Source organism: Plodia interpunctella, chromosome Z, assembly GCF_027563975.2.
Source record: "Plodia interpunctella isolate USDA-ARS_2022_Savannah chromosome Z, ilPloInte3.2, whole genome shotgun sequence".
NCBI classification, from domain to species: Eukaryota; Metazoa; Arthropoda; class Insecta; order Lepidoptera; family Pyralidae; genus Plodia; species Plodia interpunctella.
The window spans coordinates 11,781,559-11,803,131 of NC_071324.2; the positions used below are offsets into that span (position 1 = coordinate 11,781,559).

At 37.2% G+C, this 21,573-nt stretch overlaps 1 protein-coding gene across 4 annotated transcripts in view; it reads right to left on the bottom strand.

Annotated features, from left to right (window-relative positions):
• Window positions 1–16,030: 16,030 nt before the first annotated feature.
• Window positions 16,031–21,573, bottom strand: part of acj6 (abnormal chemosensory jump 6) — a 65,500-nt gene continuing 59,957 nt past the window's right edge. For 3 of the 4 annotated variants that reach the window (XM_053768669.1, XM_053768671.1, XM_053768672.1), the window contains exon 4: window positions 16,031–19,067. In XM_053768669.1, the coding sequence (XP_053624644.1) occupies window positions 18,345–19,067 (723 nt within the window). In that variant the 3' untranslated portion in view covers window positions 16,031–18,344. The remainder of the gene's footprint in view (window positions 19,068–21,573) is intronic. The other variant, XM_053768670.1, reaches the window with a different exon arrangement.

The window sequence follows — 21,573 nt, forward strand, 5'->3', positions numbered from 1 at the left end:
GGTCTTTTTAAATTAGCTAAATTAATCACAGGTTAAAGTCAACGTCAAAGCTGACTGATAATGACTTTAACCTGTGATTTCACGGCTTCAATCGGACAAAACCATAATAATAAACCTAAACCTGTTAGGTGGTAGGGTACCTGTTAGGTGGCCCCAGGTTGGGCGCCATTGTTAGGTGGTAGGGTAATCTCAGGGTAGGTTGGAGTAGAAATATGCAAAGGCAGACAGTTGTATAAAAGTATAATTGATAAGTAAAATACAGACCTGTGAACAATAAAAAAATACATAAACTATAGCACTAAATCACTGTAAAATTTAGAACACTTTTCCGAAACATATTAAAACACTTACCCTTCAAGGGTCATAAATAATTTAAGATATTTTATTATATATATATATATATATATATATTTTATTATTATTACACCGTACTGTGGTACGTGCCGATATCGTTATGGTAATGAATGAGTCAAAATGTGATTTCAAAATATCAAGTGGAACAATAATTTAAAATTTTGAATTTAGACTGAAAGAAATAAAAATCATGGCAGCGCGCACGCGATGTGACTAAAGAGGTCATAATGCGTGGCGTTACAAACCATCCTCAGGAATCACTGTCTCTATTAATGAGAACTATATAAAAACCTATCCTGTAGTTTTTGAGATTGCCGCGTTCATACAGATGAGACAAAACTTATTTTAATAATAAGGATAAGAAGCTTTTAGGCACAAATGATTTGGATTATAATTTAAAACAATACTAATAACTAATGCTCTTAACACAAAAAAATATTGGATTGTAATTTGTTTCGTGTGTTAATAATAATAAATCCTTACACATTACAAAACAAAGTCCTCTGACGTGTCTGTCTGTCCGTTCGCGATCAACTACGGCAAAAAATCTGTGGTTAACTAAATTTTGACGTAGATAGCTGATGTATATCATCATAATCGTCATCATGAGCCCTCCGTGACCCACTGCTGGGCATAGGCCTCCTTACGTCTCCGCTAACGACCTCTGTTCAGGGCCATCCCCATACAGTTGTTGCCAGCAATTTCCTTCACATCATCGACCCATCTAGCTGCCGGATATTATCCTAAGTATATTTATATTGTTACTATCATCCCGTCCCGGCGTCACTGATTCAATAATTTCAAGTTTTAAACGTATATTTCATACGAATGAAACAGTGGGCAGAATATAGTGCAATAACACAGGCCACAAACGTCTAATGATTTATAACAACAATTAGTTGCCATTGTGTACACTTCGCCCTTTCGGCCCTTCACCACTTTATGGCCAAATGAATGGGTAATGGACTCCCAAATTTGATTTATTTAGTAACTGCGCCATGCGTTTGGATTTAACCCTCTGTTAACAGAAATGAGACAAATAGAAAAAAATATGGGTATATTCAAAAAAATCTACTAATCTGAGCGATATTTCCTTGTTGGCAACATTAATCTAGCCATTTTGATTAGCCTGGCCGCATTATGGGCATGAGGCATTAGTGTCAAGAATACGTCAGTAGGTACCATAAATTGTTCAATTTCACGTGTTTTTCGCGCCATTTTTGTTTATTTTCATAATTACCCCATGATAGTACGTAATTTCCCCTACACGAGAAAATATGATTCGACATTTTAAGCGCTTGATTTGAAGAACCTAATATCTTGTTAAAGATTATAATACAATTAGTAATACATTGTTTCGTTGAGTACACAGAGGTTAAACGACAATGACAGTAAATTTAAAATAACTTCGAATAATTAACTAAAACATAGACTGTTGAGGCGCCGTCCAAGAAGGATAGGTCGCGCGCGCCCGGACTCCGACCTCATTACTTTAGTTCTTTTTAAAAGCGACATTTGCGTTTTGTTTTGTTTTTTTTTTCTCTGTCATTGAGCGGTACATACAGGAGAAGTACTATAAATTTTACTATAACAATCTTCCATTTATTTTTATTTAAATCTCCTTTGCAATCCCCTTCATAGACCTTTAGTAATATCTTAGAAATTTCTGTCGGAATTACCCAATGCACCTTAATTAATATTCTTAAACATTTGCGTAAAGATTTATCTTAAGACGTATATAGTCATCAAAATCGTCGGCCATTTTAACTTCCCCACTGCTGGGGCTAGGAAGTAAGACCCTACTTCCTACGTGGCCGGCATTAAAAATAAAATCAAAGTATAAAGTCTATCATTTAGGTGGTTCCCAAAGCGTTTGGGGGTTTTCTTCAACAACTCTACTGTACTCTGTACACATAAACATTCAAGGACTAAAATCAACACAGCACTTGCGCAAACATTGAAATTATATTAAATTTTCTTTAATCGATAGGGTAGTTCTAGCCCGGAGGTATACTGGGTATCGAATTAGGGTTAATACGAAATGTATGTACATGCGAACACAAACAATTTGCTAATCTCACTGTTTGAACAGCGGTCTGGTTGTATGTATCGCTTTGTTCGATTCGCGGAAATCGGAATAGGTAATATATTAGAAGTGTCATTGGCACGTTGTCTTGTGACGCGCAACGGCTTTCGCGAATGTCTTATCGCACATCTATCAATTTGCGCAATAGTTCTATATGAATTAACTGAGGTTACATTAAATATAAAACATTATAAAAAAATGACGATATTTTTCATATCTGCGCTTAACTGCGGTATTATTATTACTAAAACAACAATTTAAATTGAAAATGTTTGGTGATGAGATATTTAATATTTTCTGGACATAACATTTTATTACCGGATATTAATTCATCGATCTCTGTGTCTCTCAATAACGAGACATTTGAAGTATGAGATCGCCGTAATTAATAAACCTTAAAAGTTTAAAGAATCGGCTGTGATCTTACAACCGCCTGCCTCCAACTTGACGTCAACCCAACTTCGGAATATTGTTGCTTTTCAGCTGCCAAGTCTTTGTGTGCCTTAGTCGCCTCTTACGACATCCATAGGAGGATTTGGAGTCATACGCAGCGACTGAGGATTCGATAGACACAAGATGATATACTTAACGCACCTTTCTTTTGAAAGCTTTAAGTGCTGGTGGCAATTCTATCTGCTTTTTATTACAAGTTTTGCTATTCGATTGTGCTCCCCGATATATCTGTGCAGGACAATGGCATATCATAAATTCTATTTGGCTGGAAGTTTGAAACAGATAGATGACTCAAGCTCTTGACCAATGTTCGTCATTGCAATAGATTTAGACATATTTTAATTGACATTCGGTCTATCATTCTACTTGGGGCAAAAATACATTTTTGTATGTATGTATGTGGGTCCAATTTTGATGAAATTTAAAAGGTATGTAGGATATACCAATAGAATTTTTAAGTTCGTGGGGTATCAAAATCGGTTCAGTCGTTTTTGATATATTCACAATTTTGTAAATAAATATTGTGTTCGCGAGGTCTAAGTTCGCGGCGAACAACTAGTTATTTAAATTTAGTAATATAATTTATGTATTAAAATTTATTAAAAATATATATTTAAATTTTGTAATCCATTCTGTAAATTGGCCAGCTATTTGAGCGTGATGAGGTGACAAATATACTCACCAACTTTCGCCTTTATAATATTAATGGGATGTAATAGAATGCACTTTGTAAACTGATTGTCATTTCGGCCTAAATTTTTATTATTGGGTTGATTTATTACAGGTCAAACTTTAAGTTTATGAAAATGTTTGGAACCGCGTCATATTAAGATTTATCATAATAGATTTGTAATCTGCATTAGGTGAATTTATATGTAAATTTTGTATGAACATTTCATTCACCTAAGTATTTCCCGGTTATTCCCAGCCGTTTAGCATCGGAGCCCAGGGACCGGTATGTATAAATAATTGAACTAGCTTAACAATACAAACAACAAACATTTTGATTGAGGCCTTTTTACTTTTTCGATTCTGAATTTGTTGACAAATTATTCCAAGTTCGAAATTTGACAGTCTTCCATCGTGTTACCATTTTATTACCAGCCAGCTGCTTATATTGCCAGCCAGCTCCAAATTCAAAAGACAGCAACCGTAGAATTTCTAGCCAGCTATACGACACGTGCGTCCAACGCGTCGTGTCTGGTACGGCACACCCTAGGTCTGACTTATAGCTCCATGAAGCGGTAACTCAGGTGTTCCCGCCATTACCGTGAACCGCTCACTTAACTGCAGCCCCGAATTTTAAGCTTCCGAATAAACGATCAAAGTTGGGACAGTAAAATTACAAATTAATAATGGACTTGTAAATTTTTCGACAAAATGTATAAACAGGATATATATAACACAATCTGCTAAGTCAACTCGGGTAAGTTTGCCTTCACTTAAGATTAAATATTAATATTTTTTATGTACTAAATTTTGTATTCACAATGTTTCTATTTTTTTTTATCGTAAATAATTTTTCATCTAAGCATTAAATATTCATTCGATGAAACATGGAAAAATCTCAAATTACCCGGAATAAAATTATTGTTTATTAAATTTCCAATATTTTTTTATTTTATTCTATTCGGAACGGATCATTACAGTGGATGTTGATAGAATTGCTACTTACCCTAAATAGCGATCAAAGTCGCAATTTATTTATACACAATACGACCAAAGCTAATGTAAGCATTCAAACCAACTCCCTAACAACCAAAAATGATCACTATCCAATTACTATTAATCCGTGGAGGGACTAGAAAAACCAGCTAAGTTAATCAATTGCTGTTTAAATTAAAACGCGATGCAACGCCTAAGGATATTATCATGTGCACGGTACAGTAAACAACATGTAGACAAACGAAATTCGCCTCTATTAACCCCGCATGTGGGTCAAAGGAAAAGAGCGCTACGTAATTAGATGGAGCTGGGGTTCGCTATTTGTTATCTAGATTGTATTTGATCAACGAGTTTTGGTCGGTGATTGCCTGCTTAGTTAGGGAATTAAATTATTTCTTACTATCGGCCCGTCACCGCTTCGCTCTGGCTATAATATGGCAAATTATACACGTGAACCGCGACCTGAGCCTTCCGCAGGAATCACGCTATCTATTAGTGAAAACCGTGTGGAAATCCGTGCAGTAGCTTTTAAGTTTATCGCGGACAGACAGACAAGACAGACGCGGCAGAGGAGTTTGTTGAATTATTTCTGGCGCTATTTTTTATTGCAAGCATGCAGTTTAAAGAGACTTTTTTCTTTTATTTACAAATAATTACTTATCGAAACGTCTTTCAGTTTGTTTGTATTTGTTTGCTTAGTACATTCTAAAGTTTTAAATTTTGATAACAAGGCATAAAAATACTTACAATACAGTTTACCTAGATAAAAAAAAAATATAAAAAAATATTTCGACAACCTCGGTGGCGCATTGGTAAGGTTCTTACCACTAAACCGAGAGGTCCCGGGTTCGATCCCCGGTCGGGTCATGATGGAAAATGATCTTTTTCTGATTGGCCCGGGTCTCGGGCCCGGGGCATGTTTATCTATATATGTATTTGTTATAAAATATAGTATCGTTGAGTTAGTATCCCATAACCCAAGTCTCGAACTTACTTTGGGGCTAGCTCAATCTGTGTGATTTGTCCCAATATATTTATTTATTTATAATACGCAATTTTATTGTAATAACACTGTGCACTGTTTCAGAAACTACATACTCGTATAATTGTGTAATTCGCATGGAATTGTATATATATGCAATATTAAAAATATACTTCAGTCGCGCGCGCGCATCTGGCGGTGTCGGTCGGTTTGTGTGTGCGTCGTCGATCGTGACAGCTGTTTTCGACGCGAGCGAAATGGCTACGATTGTGAAGTGCAATACTTGCAATATTGTGATCGACGAGCTGTTAGCATTTGTGCAAAACAAAATCTCAGTGATTGATGAGGACACCCTTGTCAAAATATGTGTTTCTTCATTCGATAGTGACCAAATTAAGCGGTCCAAATCGTTACTTTTTGACTCACTACCTTCGGATCGACGCAAAATAAATAGAACGAGGAAAGGAAAGGAAAATCGTGATTTAGAAGACATCATAGCCCTTTATAAAAGTGTGAGCATGGAATTAATGCCCGTGTTTGTGGCCCGCGACCTTGAAAAGCTTCCACCAGTGACCTTTGACCACCTAGACGTCACAAAACTTCTTAAGGATCTAGTGCTGGTTAAAACAAAATTAAGCGCTGTAGAAAACAGTTTTGTCTCAGTTGAGCAGCTAGATGAAGTAAAGAGGGAAGTTCAAGCCCTAAAATCAAAGTCGGGTCAATCATCTCCGAAATATCGCGATATGAATGTAAACCTTAATAAAAGAGGTGCATCCACATACAACATGGACAGCGGCCCAATGGGATTTTCGCACTTCGAAACGACTATTGCAAACAATAGCAACATTTCTACGAGCCCACTATCGTCATCCAAACAGAGAGACAGTTCTCCACATAAGGAAGTACTTTTTGATACCCCAAAGTTAAATATCCGTTGCGATAGTATTTCGTATTCGAATATTGTGAGTCATACGACGCCGATGACGAAGCCGCCGCACACTGGTTCGAAAATCGTATATGGTGGACTTAGGGATCAAAGTGCAGCTATCACGCTGATTTTTTTTTTACATACTCCTTTTAACAATAGCTTTGACTTTTGTTAATAAGGTTTTTGCTAAAAAGTGCATTTTCATATTTAAAAAAAATACTGTTTATTTTTTTGTATGGAGAAAAAGTAATAATCATAAAAATCTTTGAAATGGTAATACTGTTAGGCAGGGCGGCTAGTAGGCGTTATAGTCCGCACAATTCTCAACATTTTATACCTTGAAGTCATATTCATATGTCTGCCGCTTTGGCGTCCACAGCGCTTGGAAATTTTCCTTATTAAATATATAGGCATCATAAACTAAATTACCGTACCCATACTACGTGACCCGTTCAGAGGCGGATGGGTCAGTCTTTTAAAATACCGCACTTGATCATAGGAGGGGGGGGGGGGGATTTCATCATCACGTACACAATATCGCAGAGAGAATCAGAGGATCACAGAAAAGGAGGAGGGGCGGGGATAACAAAATGGATCCTTTTATACGTAGTATGGGTACGTTCCCTTATCTTATTAATATAATATATATATTAAATATAAATATTCTAGATCGAGTATAATAAAAATAGTCTAGACAGGAAACATTGTTTTATATTTTGTAGATCAAGTATATTAGTTAAACTGTCTAGATTTCAAACAAAAATGGACAAAACAAAAATGTTTGCATGTTTTAATAATATATCGTCACAGAAAAATTATTAAAAATGCAACAGAGAACTTCGGCCACTTTTAATATTCTTATACGTCTATTATTTAGTACCATACATTAAAAGTGACTGAATGCCAGACAGATTACCAGAGCCCTCCCCTCCACTGAAAATTATACTACTTAGATTCCATAGCGCTCTTCCATCCCCTCCACTAAAAAAATACTCGACTCTCATTGGTCGAGCCCGTAATCTCGTCCAAAGTGTGATGCATGAACAGGTAGAAATTATATAAAAGAGGCGCGTACGATAAAAAAATCACTACCAATTGAACTGTTGAAGAAGATACATCTCCATAAAATCAGTGACGCTCTATTATCATCTACATACCATGACTCGATTTGGAACCAACTTGGACTTCTACATATTTCTACGAGAAGGCGACCTCAAGGATTATAAAAGGCTCCATCAAGCGATTTTGGCTGGTATTCCACTCAGTGTTTGTGACCAAGATTCTGAAGAAATATTAAAGTTTTCAAGATCCATCACTGTCAACTTGAATCGCAGATGGACCGCGGCAAACAGAACTCAGAAAACATTTATGAATAAACATATGGGCTGGTTAGAGGAAAGAATCAAGTGGCCTGTGTGCAATAACCTGAATCTCGCGAAGATTTTTGAAGATACCATAGAGGAAGAAAATCAGCTACCAGAGCCTACAGATTACGTCACTCCATCCACATCTTCTGTTACAAAGGATATGAGCACTTCTACAGAAAGTCCGGTCAGAAAACCATTTTCTGACCTGGGAAACAAGCAAAAAAAAAGACGGTCAGGTACATTAACTGACTATACAGCAGATGAGTTGTCTTTTGCTCTCGTCTCTAACCTGAAATCGGAAGGAAAAATCGACCTTGCCCAAGTGATTGGGCACCTTATGAAAAACCCAGAACGAGCACACGAAGTTCAAACATATTTGTTTCACAAGGAGAAGAAGGAAACTCTCGAGGAAGATCAAGCTTTGGCCCTTGCTACTTCACTGGATTTGTCAAAATGGAGATATTTGACGCTAAGGGCTTTCTTGACAAACTACGAAGGTTCTGCACAGCTTCCTTCGTACTACAAACTGTTGAAAGCTAAGAAGAAATGCTATCCGGATACGTCTGATATTGAAGTAACTGAAGATGGAGCAAAGGTGAAATTGCAGTCATTACTGAATTTGACTGTACAGAGGATCCTGCAAGTTGTTGGCGAACCTCTAAATCTCCCAGATGGACATCTAAAAATGACCAGCAAATGGGGATTCGACGGATCTTCAGCACAAAGTAATTACAGACAGAAAAGCGGGCAACCTGACTTCGATGATTCATCAGTATTCATGACGAGTCTTGTGCCATTAAAGCTTGAGTCTGACAATGTGCTGATCTGGGAAAATCCAAAACCTTCTTCCACGTTTTACTGTAGACCAGTGAAGTTTCAGTTCGCAAAGGAAACCAGCGAATTCATCAAACAAGAAGAAGCTGCGATGAAAGAAGAAATCCGAAACCTGACTGTGTCAAGATGCGGGGAAGTCGAGATCAGTCATGATCTGCACATGACGATGATTGATGGCAAGATAGCTACAATCATCACCGATACTCCATCTGCAGCGACTTGCAATATATGTCTGGCAAAACCCAGTGAAATGAATAACTTACCAGAAGTATTCTCAAGACCAGTTCGGGATGAGGTGTACCAGTACGGACTCTCTACACTTCACATGTGGATCAGAAGCATGGAGTGTCTATTGCACATATCGTACAATATGGACTTCGAGATGTGGTGTGCACGAGGTGAAAATAAAAACCTCAAGAAAGCAAGGAAGGATTTCACGCAACAACAATTCAAAGAGCAGATGGGACTCTTGATAGATATTGTTAAACAGGGCTTCGGAACTACGAACGATGGCAACACTGCAAGAAAATTTTTCAGAGAATACCAGAAGAGTGCACAGATTACGAAGATTGATGAGAATCTCATTAGGCATTTCGCTGTGATCTTGCAGGTCATATCCTCTGGGAATGCCATCAACATCGAGAAATTCCGGGAATATTGCAGAGAGACAGCTGAACTTTTTGTACACCTCTATCCATGGTACAATATGCCAGCAAGTGTGCACAAGCTGCTCATACATGGGGCTGATATTTGCCGACATTTCTCTTGTCTGCCTATTGGAATAATGTCGGAAGAAGCATCCGAAGCAAGAAATAAGGAATTTAGAAATACAAGGGAGCAACACACTCGGAAAATGGGAAGGATTCAGAATAATGAAGACATTCTTCATAACTTTTTAATAACTTCGGATCCATATATATCACACATCAGGCCAAAGTATGCAAAATTCAATAAATTAAAATTATTTTCAGAAGCTATTGACTTATTAGAATCAGCGGTAGAGGAAGAAGCAGAAATGGAGATCGACGAAGTTTCAGTGGATAAGACAAATCCTTTGGAATAATCATCTCTTTAGTGTGCACAATATCACAGCTCTTTTCAGAGCTTTACAACAGCTCTCTCCAGAGCTCTACAAAAGCTCTTTTCAGAGCTCTACAAAAGCTCTTTTCAGAGCTCTACAAAAGCTCTTTTCAGGGCTACCATATATATCTTCATATTTCTTAGCTTTACAACAGCTCTTTTCAGAGCTCTACAAAAGCTCTTTTCAGGGCTACCATCTATATCTTCATATTTCTTGGGCAACATAGTCAATATCTAATGTATAAAATTCTCGCACGGTATAAATTTTGTGTGCTTGTCGCAAAGGTCTTGCTTTAAAAAGATAATCGTTTCATCATTAATAGTATGAAATTTCATCTCAATCAAAAATTTCATCGTAATCCTGACCTCCCCCCCAGCCTTCGTATGATCAAGTACGGGTATTTTAAAAGACTCCCCATCCGCCTCTGAACGGGTCACGTAGTATGGGTACGGTAATTTAGTTTATGATGCCTATATATTTAATAAGGAAAATTTCCAAGCGCTGTGGACGCCAAAGCGGCAGACATATGAATATGACTTCAAGGTATAAAATGTTGAGAATTGTGCGGACTATAACGCCTACTAGCCGCCCTGCCTAACAGTATTACCATTTCAAAGATTTTTATGATTATTACTTTTTCTCCATACAAAAAAATAAACAGTATTTTTTTTAAATATGAAAATGCACTTTTTAGCAAAAACCTTATTAACAAAAGTCAAAGCTATTGTTAAAAGGAGTATGTAAAAAAAAAATCAGCGTGATAGCTGCACTTTGATCCCTAAGTCCACCATATACGATTTTCGAACCAGTGTGCGCCGTGCGAGGGGTGTGAGGAGCGGGAATCGCCGAAGGAGCTGCGCCCAGCCGTCAGTGCTGTCACTGTCGCGGCGGAATGTCAAAATAGCAGTCGATCGTCAGCTGTCAAAGTCAACTATGACATCTCAGGTCAGCAAACACAAACAACAACATTGGCTGAAACTGAAATAGCGAGATCAGAGTCAGACCCAGAGGAGATTTGGGATGTACAACGTAAAAAACGCAAAGCAAACTATAGATATATGGGCAAAACTGGCGCCTGTACTGAGAACAAAGGTAAATTCAGAGCTGCCGAGGCTAAAGTACCGATGTTTATTACGAGAGTACATAAGGAAACCACGGAACAAGACATCATGGAGTATATACGGACCAAAACTCGGGAAACTGTGAAACTCGAGAAAATTGCGTCTAAGAAAGAGAAGAATTATAATGCCTACAAATTCTTTGTTTCTGAAATCAAACTTCCAATGTTCTTGAATGACGAGCTTTGGCCACAGGGAATTGTTTTTCGTCGCTTTGTGCATTATAAATATAGAAACGCTGACGGCCGCAATACTGAAATTAAATGATAGACACAATTAATATGGTCACTTTTAATTGCAAGAACATTAAACGTTCTGTTGACTATGTAAGACAATTATGTAAAACATCGGCAATAATTGCATTGCAAGAAACGTGGCTGTTGCCATCAGATATTGCTTTCTTGGACAATATCCATGATGATTTCGGATGTACCGGGATGTCGTCGATGGATACGGGAGCGGGCATGCTGCGTGGGCGACCCTACGGAGGTATCGCCTTGCTGTGGAACAAGCAGGTGTTCCGAAATGTGTCGATAGTGCAGTGTGATAACCCTCGCGTGTGTGCCATCAAAATAGCTTTGGAAGCGAGGTCAGTGTTTGTGTTTAATGTGTACATGCCTTTTGAGGACCCTGGCAACCAGTCAGAGTTCACGGACACGCTGAGTCTGGTGAGTGCCATTATCAATAATGAAAGTGCCGAAGAAGTGTATATACTAGGGGATTTTAATGCCCATCCCACTAAAACTTTTTATGCAGAACTGTCAGCTTTCTGTAGTGAGGAACACTGGACATGCGTAGACGTTCAAAAACTAGGCCTATCATCAGGTACATATACCTTTGTGAGTGACTCAAATGGATCACGAACTTGGCTAGACCACTGTGTGGTTTCGGCCTCAGTTTTACAATCAGTTTGTAATATTTATGTTATGAATGATGTATGTTGGTCAGACCATAGCCCTTTAGTGGTGGAGTGTAATTTAAATTTAAAAATTAACTTATGTCATAATAATTTAACAATTCCACAAAAAACTGCTAAAAATAAAATCTTATGGGGTGATAGAAACTTAGATCAAATTGAGATGTATACAAAAATATGTAATGAAAAACTTAACCTAATCTGTTGCCCTGACGAACTAGTGTGTTGTAGTAAAGTTTTATGTGATAATGATAATCATAAAACTGTCTTGAAAGAACTTTACAATGACATAATATGTGTATTAAGTGAGGCCGCATCTGCCACCTGCAAGCAATGTTATCTGAAACCTAAAAGAAAGCCAGTTGTGGGGTGGAACAGGCACGTAAGCGAGGCTCACAGGGAGGCTAGGTGTAAACATCAGATATGGCTCTTGTATAATAAACCTAACAGTGGTAGTGTTTATAATGAAATGGTGGAAAGCCGTAAAATTTTTAAGTCTCGTTTGAAGTGGTGTCAAAACCATGAAGAGCAGTTAAAAATGGACATAATTGCTTCACACCACAGAAAGCATGACTTCAAGGGCTTTTGGAAAGCAACAAATAAACTTGGTTCTAAGCCTAAACTCCCTGTGAGTGTCGACGGCTTGTGTGAGCACTCAAGTATAGCAGACATGTTTAGAGAGCAGTTTTCTGTTAAATCTCCATTGGGACCACCACAGTCAAAGTGTAGTACTGGCCTGTGTGGTCAGGAGATTTATACTCGGTTTACTGCAGATGATATAGATAAAATTATTAAGTGTATGTGTAGAGGCAAGTCTCCTGGCCACGATGGGCTGAGTATTGAACACCTACAACATGCAGGGCTGCACCTGCCGAGAGTTCTCAATATGCTTTTTTCACTGTGCATGTCCCATTCTTACTTGCCCTCGGAAATGATGAAAACTGTAGTGGTCCCTATAGTAAAGAACAGAACGGGCGATACTAGCGACCGGACCAACTCTATATAGGCCCATCTCTCTTGCCACAGTAGTGGCAAAGGTGCTTGACAGTCTGCTTAATCAACAACTGGATAAATATCTTTCTCTGCATGACAACCAGTTTGGTTTCAGACCTGGTCTATCCACTGAGTCAGCAATCCTGTGTTTGAAGCAGACTGTCAAGTACTATACAGAGCGAAATACACCAGTATATGGCTGCTTTCTGGATCTGTCGAAGGCTTTCGACCTAGTCTCTTACGATATACTGTGGCAAAAACTAGAAGAAATGAAAGTGCCACCTGACCTGTGTAATCTATTTAAGTACTGGTATCTCAATCAAATCAATGTCGTGAAGTGGTCGAATGCTTTCTCAGAGCCATACAGGTTGGAGTGCGGAGTAAGGCAGGGAGGGCTGTCCTCGCCTAAGCTATTCAACCTATACGTGAACGCACTGATTGAGGAGCTCAGCAGCTTACATGTCGGCTGCCATATTGATGACATATGTCTTAACAATATTAGTTATGCGGACGACATGGCTCTGCTGAGTGCCTCTCCGTGCGGCCTCGACCGGTTGTTGAGTGTGTGCAAGCGATACGCCACCAGTCATGGTTTATTATATAATGAGAAGAAGAGTGTATGTATGGTCTTTCAAGCTGGAGGGAAAAATCCGGACACTATTCCACCAATAGTATTAAATAAGACGCCCTTACAATGGGTTTATAAATTTAAATACCTTGGACACTGGTTGACCTCTGACTTGAAAGACAATACAGACATTGAAAGGGAGCGTAGGGCGCTATCTATGCGTGCTAATATGATAGCCCGTAGGTTTGCTCGTTGTTCTAGACAAGTAAAAATAACTCTCTTTAGAGCCTACTGCACATCCTTCTACACGAGCAGCTTATGGGTGCAATATACAAAGAAGCAATTTAGTGCCCTACGTGTCCAATATAATGATGCCTTCAGGGTGCTTTTGGGGTTGTCCCGACGTTGTAGTGCGTCGGGGATGTTCGCCGAGGCACGAGTGGATTGTTTCTACACCACTATGCGCAAACGGTGCACATCCCTGGCTAACAGACTTCGGGCCAGCTCCAACAGTATCCTGAACTTGTTCGCGACACGTGTCGATTTTCAGTATGTGAATCATTGCTCGATGATTCACATGCTGAAAAATGTACAAGTGTAATGTAATGTCCTGTTTTGTATTTTACTAACATTAGGTTTTAAGTTTTCTGTGTTACTAACAATAAATGATCTAAAAGTTGGTCAAGAAATAAATGAAAAATGAAATGAATTAGTGGGTACTCCGTACTACAACAAGTACTTACTAAATTTGTGTCAAATAAATTAAAGAAAACCTTTAGACCGCAGAGGTCGTTAAACCATGGAGTATCTACTAACTTACTTACGTACTTACGGAGTACCCACTAATTCCATGCGTCAAACATTATTATAATAAACATGAGATGCTGGTGCACCAACGAACGGCTGCGTGGGAAATTCTCAACGATTTACTATATATAAGTACTTAATCTTGATAAAATATGTTTATTTCAACTAGAAGGGAGAGTGTCGGGCATTAATAAAACACATATTTGCTAATATTTCTATTTTCAATTTATTGTTTATTGATTTTCGAAATAAGTTTGTCTCCTTTTATTATTAATAATAATAATTAAGAATTAATAATTGCAAGAGAAACTTCTAACGTCTACGTTTAACTTATCATTGACTAACTGACCATCTGTCACTGAATCATATATATAATAAATAATTTATTAGTAATAATTTAATAATAATATGTAATAATTTAATAAATATGACAGAAATAAATAATTTTATATTTAATTTTACAATTAGGAACATAGAAAAAATGATACAAAACAATTATTAATAAATTCTCTTTTAGGATTATGAGAAAAATAATTGAATAAAACGACTCGGTGACATGCAGCCAGTCAGTTGGTGAACTAATAATGAAAAATGTTACATTTGGTCTATTCATTAATTAGTATTTTTTTTTCTTTTATTTACAAATAATAATGATTTTTCAGCGGCATTATTTCTTTTCCATAATTTCGTTTCGTATGTCGCTTTTTTGTTTTTTTTTTTAATTTTCATTCCAATGAAATTGGGAACTTTTTGGTTCTCCATCCAAATTGAATTGCCTAATTGGTTTTTCGTCAAAATAGTAAAATTAGACGTTTTTATCAATGATCGATATCAATTCTACGTATTGAAGCAATATATATTGGTGCTTCCACGCAGCGTGTTACAAAATTTTATAAAATATTTGTTGTCTCTTTTTCTTAAACACATTGTTGAAAAAGATTGTCAGAGACGGCATGTGTTTCATAACATTTTGTAACATGCTGTGTGGGAGCACCTTATACAGTGGAATTTGTTTGTCTCTTGTTCTTTAGAAGTGATCAGTGAATAGGTATCAGAAAGATATTTTTCCAAAAAGGTTTATAATTATTAGCGCGGCCGCATATTTACTTTCGGTTTCCGAAACAGGATTCAGATTTAGAATTTTCAAATTCGGAATTCCGTAATACTGACGCACACGCACGGCTTTTTATATTTGGAATTCAAACCGATCAATAGTGTGACTACTTTAGCGATATTGTCCCTTGATTTAAGGAATTTTTGGTTTCAAGATTTATTAAAATGTATAAGGTATAGTTTACTAAACTATTTTTAGTATTACGTAAACTATTATATTATATATATATTATGTAAACAATTTTTTAACCTTTAGTTACATATTATTTTTAATTTAAAAATATATTTTGAAGTAACACAGAAAATTCGAATTTTAAAATCAATATAATAATATTCTTAATAATAAAATAATAATTATATATTTATAAATTTTACATAACATATTTTGAATGCAAACAGAGTAATTAGTATAGCAAGATTTATTATTCAATTAATTCGTGATAAAATTGAATTTTGAACTGGCAACATTCTAATCTGAAGCCGAGTGGAAATTCCGTGCGGCGTCCGAACCAAAATGTAGGCGAACGCATCTTGGATGACGTCATTAGGTGTTTTTCCGTTCCGATTCGGGGAAAGTTCCCAAACCTGACGTAAGGTTTTTTCCGTTCAGAAAAGGAAGAAACGAATTCGGATTCCGGATTCGGAAACCTAGTTTGCGGCCGCGCTTATAACCTAACAAGATTACTAAAAAGACTTATATATATATATATATATATATATATATATATATATATATATATATATATATATATATATATATATATATATATATATATAGCATTAATGTTTTGATATTTGCAAATTTTCATATTTCTAATACAACATTGTATTCCGTTGCTTTTTACGTGGTTAAGTAAAAAAAAGACGCTTCATTCTAGAAGCTCATACAAAAAATACTTTTTATACTGTAAAATATTAATAACACTAGATTTTATGGCTATTTTAAAATAATCAGTGACTTATAAATACTTAATAACGACAAAACTATATAAGGAAACATTTTGGCTGCTGACCAGTGTTCTGTAACATTTCTTAATAAATAATAATTGTATATAATTAATAACTATGAGAAATCAATGACTAGAAGCACTATTATTTTTTGGTATATGACAACAGCATTTACGTGTGTGTAAGTAATATATACTCATCCCTTTTTTTCACAGCATTCATAGACAGAAAACGATAGACAACCTCATATCTTGTGTTTCGCTGAGACAAGAAAGAGGAAGGTGGACGAGAAGAGACGAGACAGAGCGCTTTGTCTTTAGTCCCTCATCGTGTTTCCAGCTTTTCTTACCGCTTTGTATGAAATATACCGGAGATGTTATATGAAAATAATTTATTCAATTTTACTTGGCTACGCTAGCTGAGCGTCTTTGTCCGGATTTGTAGTTCCGTCATGCATATAGCATAATTTTCGATCGAACCGTGGACTGTGTCCTGTCTTGGGTATATGAAGTATCTACTCATATATAATGTGATGAACAACTAAATTATAGTAGGCCGTCGCAAGTAGACAGCGAACTCATGGACATGAATGAAATAATGCATTGATCTCAACGTGTACCTAATCGCGGCGAATCCACGTAACTATTTTATGTCAACTTGGTTGCCTTCCAGAGTTTGTGGTGTTTGTTAATATAAAAAAAAGAAGGCGACGGAGATTAATCGACGTCACCATGCATGCGAGATCCTTTTGCGAATTCGTAAATTAGTAAATTCCTAGCGGATAAGTTAATTAATTAATTATTACCGAGGTCTAGATTGCACGTTTTTTTTTTCTTTAAATTTAGTTCGTTTAACACTATATTTACAAAATATCATTTAAAAATATTATTTATAATTCGCAAATGGTTTGTTTATTTCTTGTTTCGTTTAAGCCTTGGCGCTTTGTCGCCATTTTGGATTCATGCAAATTTTATTAAAGTTGGGGATTTTATTTCATTCAATTTTGGCCTCCCAGGATTTGAATTTAGTTCTTCTATATCGAGCTAATTTGGCAACACCAACGTGACAAACAACGGCTGAAGGTTTAGTGACGATATTTAGCTTATTGGTTTTAGTGTGAAAATGTCTACATGTGCAAATTGCGTAGTGTCGTCTACTGATAAGAGGAAGCCAGCTTAGAACTGTAAATGCAATGCTTTCTCATTTCTATTGCATTGTATGCATGAACCCATATGCGTTGTACTAATTCCTTTCAATATAGTAACTATAAGTAGTATATTAAACTAATGCCTAGATGTAAATCGAAATGTGGTCTATTTACAAATGATTTTTAATACTATTTTGGCTAAATGTCACTAATAACTTCTTACACTAAAATTGTGCCATGTCGTGAAATATTTTAAACACTGAAAACAAATGAACAAAAATAATAAAAACAAGTCTCGGTTACACTACCGATTATATACAACTTAAACGACAAAGTATTATTATAATTATTTTGTACAATTTCAATTATAATACGTGAAAGCAAATATGTAACAAATATCAATAAAATACAATAATACATATAGACTGAGCACAGATCAGCGAGTCACATGCAGAGAGAAGGAATACTGTGGCGAAGTCTTGTGGGAGAAATAAAGTAGGAATCTATTGTACAAAGAGACGCCCCTTTCGCATGTGAGCCGCGAGATCTGGCCCTCTGATGAAGTTACTAACATTAAACACAGAATATTGATTATTTGCAAGGCACATTCTCTTAAAAATCCTGAATTTCAATTTTCCATGTACAATCGATGCTCAGAAAACATCAAAACTGCTTGAACATAACGCTGTACCTAGTGAAGCGACTTCTATTATTGTATGATATGTATATAATCAATTATATACCCTGTGTCTCGAAAAATATATAAGAAGTCATGTAAAAGTGTAAAAGGAAACCCAAATCGGTCATATACAGTATCTACACTAGGGTCTAGTTGCGAATCGACTCGAGGAGTGAGGGGTAAGATCGAGAGGTTTATTGCTCATGAGAGGAGTCCGGCGTTGGAGCCGCGCCCGGGCGGCGGCGGGGGGCTCAGTAGCCGTACCCGGAGCCCGGGTACAGCAGCGCCGCGCCGCCCCCCGCCGGTCAGTGCTGCGCCGCGAACTTCATTCGCTTCTGTTTCTGTCGCTGGTTGCAGAACCACACGCGCACCACGTTCTTCTTCAGGTCTAGCTTCTCCGCGATCGCGGTGATTTTCTCGCCGGATGGTCTCGGTTGCACCGCGAAGTACGCTTCCAGACTTCTCTTCTCCGGGGCCGCTATAGACGTTCTTTTGCGTTTCTTTTCTCCTGCCGGTAAAACGCTCGGCGCGTCAGGGTCCCGCCTTTTGTTCTTCGCCTGTGCCTCTGCCTCCTCCAGCCACGCTTGCAGGATAGGTTTCAGCGCGATCATGTTGTTGTGACTTAGTGTGAGACTTTCAAACCGGCAGATCGTGCTCTGTGAGAGTGCGCCGACGCCAGGCAGTTTTAGGTTCGCTAACGCTTTGCCGACGTCAGCTTGTGTCACTCCAAGTTTGATTCGGCGCTGTTTGAACCGTTCTGCGAATGCTTCTAATTCCCGGGGGTCCGTGTCTGTGTCTGGGTGGAGGGCGGCTGCGGGGTGACCGAGGTGTGCGGGGGGAGCGTGCGCGAGACCACTGGCGTGGTGATGATGGTTCATGACGTGGTTCATGGCACCGTACCCGTGCAGTTGGTGATGTGGTGGCGCCGCCTCCCCCATTGGAGCTAGGGTAGTCATAGACGATGTCGTCAGAGGATCCAACATGTCTAGCCCCTCCATGCCGTGATGGCCCATCTGCGAAAAGAAAGGCTATTTGTAATTCGTTTTATCGTACTGTCCAATTCTATACGACAAAGAGGATTACCCCAAGGAATTATGATTATTATTTTACGCCGAATTAACTCGGGTATTCGAGTTAAATCGCACGATTCATTGCAAACAGAAGGGCGGAACAATAGGTGGGGTATATCAAAACATAAACAATGTTTGTGCAGATTTGCAGTCATTCTTTATGAGAGCAAACACTTGATTTTTCGTGGGGTCTGTTGTGTTTCGATGGGCGCGAGTGTTTTACCAATATGCTTAGTAGTGGAGTGGCATTGTCGGCTAAATGGATACTTCGAGTAGTTGGGAAGGAACGCCATCTGTGACGCAGTCACGTTGTGACACAACAACGACAATATTTTGACGCGAGTCCATTATAATATGCAAAAAAATAAAATATCCTCACAGCTTGTTATGAATCACTTGAACGACTAATTAGTAATTTTACACGCAACAGTTTTTGTTTCTACTGCAGTAATTTACTTTTAAAGGATCGTGCAGTTCACATGAAATCATACATTAATCAATCAATTTTTATTTGCTAGAATACAGTTATAATGGTGTTACACCTTATAGTGACACATGCAAATTTTAAATTATACTTTTATAGAATTTACAAAATGACAAGAAATAAAATTGTACATTACATTAAAAATACATAAAAAATTGCATATAATTATTAGCTTGAATATTATACTATTATTATAAAGAGGTGGGCGTTTGTGAGTTTGTATGTTTGAACCGATTTCAAAGTTTTTTTTTTCACCATTAGAAAGGTACATTATGCAAGATTACTATAGGCTATATTTTGTCTCAAAATTCCCACGGGAGCGAAGTTCACAAGCAACATCTAGTATTAAATTATTTTTAACTTTACACACACGTTTATTAAAATCTTATACAGCTGTGCTACGAACATGCTGTATAGTACCTATACGTATTCTGTGCACCATATCATAGTAACCTACTTACATATAATGTCAGCTACAAAAACTCAGACAGAAGCGGACGCGAATGAACGTACATTACGTAATTCGTTTGAAAGCTTTTATTTACCGCAATTAAAAGCCAGCATTGTATGCCGAATCCGTTGTAGTTTGAAGTTTGGCGTACTGTTTAGCGATAGAATATTAGCTGGCATAATAAACGCTCGGTTTATAATTCGCTCAACATTGTACTAAGTATATCAGGATTCGAGTCAGTGTGAGTTACTCGATAGCTCAGTGGTTAAAAGCACTGTCCCGGATAGACAGGGGGGCGTGGGTTCAATTCTTGTTCGATTCAAGAATTTTTTCATCTCATTATTATTTCTAAAAGTAGTATTTAGTGTACCTATACTTCCAGTGTACTGAACATAAATTTCAAATTTGACGATTTTTGAACGCTAGAAGATATTCTTTTCTTAGTCTTTTCTCCTTTCAATAGTCTATATAATCTATAATTATATAAAATAAATATATATATATATATATATTGTAAACATAAAAACTTGGTTTCCTTACGAGCTAAAAATATTGAAACATTCATTAGACCCAGGAAGAAGACATTTAGAATGGAAATATTGTTATCTTTACATACTCGTATAACATATTTTGAGGTAGCAACCTTTTAAACAATAGTATACCTATTTGTATGTTGTGAACGCAGTAATAATAACTTAGATGTGTTAAAAAAGTTGTTTTACTTTTAAATAAATAAATAAAAACTTATTTCTTGCAAAATCAAGAAACGGGGCAATGCAGTCGACCTTCGTTGTTGAATTATAGCAACTGCCCGCGGCCTAGTGCGTGTTAATATCGCGACAAAAGTAACTAGCCTATTTGCTATAGGTCTACCCTATCTCTATGCCAAATTTCATCAAAATCGGCCCTTAAAGCTGTCAAGGGCCAATATATTTCGACATCTGTTAATCTTGAAAGATATATATTAAATTTCGGTCATTTTGCTACATTTATCGATACATAATATAGAAGCCACGTTATCCCGAATTTCCTTCGCTCCCGGAGCCGCGGGCCGAAGCTAGTGGGTCAATAAAACAAAACAAAAACAATCAGCCCACTCATATATCTCAATAGGAGGAAGCTATAAGTCTTTCACGGACTAACACGGAACGTTAGGCCGCGCGCACACTAGCGGCCTCTGGGGATCACTATATCACAATTTATACATCGTGTGGCACGAAAACTCACATGTTCAGACACAGTTTGCTCGTTTCTTTACTTTGCCCTATTAGTTGGAAATCATTTGTCCAATCTGTCCGGTATCATTATATTTCTACACAATGTTATTATGGTTAACTATAATAATAACTATATTTGATTTTAGATTCCGTGGTATATAGTTTATCGGTAAATTATAAAAGTTACGTTGTTAGTCAAATAATAAACAGAAGATCAACTTCAACGTATGTCGTCATTATCATCTCAGCCCTTTTCTGTCCACGGCTGATTTTATTAATTTCTATAACCATAATATTATGATTGCTTGAGGC